Source organism: Rhagoletis pomonella, unplaced genomic scaffold (assembly GCF_013731165.1).
Source record: "Rhagoletis pomonella isolate Grant_MI unplaced genomic scaffold, Rhpom_1.0 Rhpom_scaffold_00002, whole genome shotgun sequence".
NCBI classification, from domain to species: domain Eukaryota; kingdom Metazoa; phylum Arthropoda; class Insecta; order Diptera; family Tephritidae; genus Rhagoletis; species Rhagoletis pomonella.
In genome coordinates, this window is record NW_023458556.1 from 109745998 (window position 1) to 109747291 (window position 1294).

At 34.5% G+C, this 1294-nt stretch overlaps 1 protein-coding gene across 1 annotated transcript; it reads right to left on the reverse strand.

Annotated features, from left to right (window-relative positions):
• Positions 1–214: 214 nt before the first annotated feature.
• Positions 215–955, reverse strand: LOC118756947 (protein DENND6B-like). The gene has a single exon (XM_036491677.1). The coding sequence runs from the start codon at positions 953–955 to the stop codon at positions 215–217; it is 741 nt and encodes a 246-aa protein (XP_036347570.1).
• Positions 956–1294: the final 339 nt, after the last annotated feature.

Genomic DNA, 1294 nt, shown 5'->3' on the forward strand with positions numbered 1-1294 from the left:
TTGTTGTTGCACGTGTATTTATTGTACCACCAGCAACAACAGATCACACGCGCATTCTGTTACATTTACGCAAGATACAACGAATACATAGAAGCGCGAATTCCACTAATGTAAAAAATTTGTTTTAAAATCTTCTAATGTCTTCTGTTTCGTTCAAAATAAACAAATCTGCACAATTGTCGTAGTTAGTTCAAGATTTCATTTCACTTACATATCAAATATTAACTAAATTTTTTAAATCATTAGGCAGTAAATCCTTCATACAAGTGATCTGAGCACGTATTTGCTCTTGTGTTGAGCTATTGTTACTAGTATTAGTGTAGAGATTCAATTTTTGTTTTAATTTTAATATCATATCAATAATTTCTACTTCCTGCTTATCTTGCGCCCATTTCTCAAGGTTAGCCACAGACAGCGCCTGAAGTTGCAGATCCTGTAAGGTTAACTGTAGCTCTCGATGCCTGGTATCGTACCAACCACGAAAATTAGCTGAGTTGAAAAATCGCCGATACAAACCCTTCCAATCGCCCTTCAAAGGTGATGTTAGATGTGGTCCTGACTGTTCAATAGTGGCCAAGAAATCTTCTAATTTAAAAGTGTTTGCATTCGGCGCTGACTTGAAAGGACTTATATCTTTTTGCAATGGCATTAATGACGCTATATAACGTTCCAGTGGTATCATAAAACTTTGTGTAAGTTCAAGTAGATGACGACGTAGTAATGCGGTTTGTACATGGTCTGGTCTTTTAGTTTTAATGCCGGCTAAGACCTTTTTAATTAAGGCCTTGTCTTTTTTTAAAAACGGTCTATATCTTGTGAATAATCCAGGTGAAGTCCCATCGCTGGTTGCTGCACTTGTTGTAGTTGGCACAGAAGCTCCTGTGCTTGGCAAAGTTTTCCTTATTATGCTTGTGCCGCTCGAATTAAAAGATGTTACCGATTCTGAGTTCCGCATGTTTTTTTGAAACTGTTGATGTTGCTGAATGTTCATCTAATTTTGGAATTTGTAAAGGAGATGTATTTAAATACATATATACATATATTATTTCAAAATAAAATTTTTAATTATATACATACATATGTGCATATCAGAGTTGATAGTGGACTAAACTTTCAGTTTTCATTAATAGCTTGTGATAGTGTAACCTTTTTCACTACCACCGTCGATGTTTAGTGGTGAATTGCAATATGTCAACTTCACTATACAATAGTGGTAGTGAATTGAAATAATGATCCAGTAAAATTAACAATCGAATAGTAATTTCTTCAACCTGGTAAACAATTTTTTTCTTCA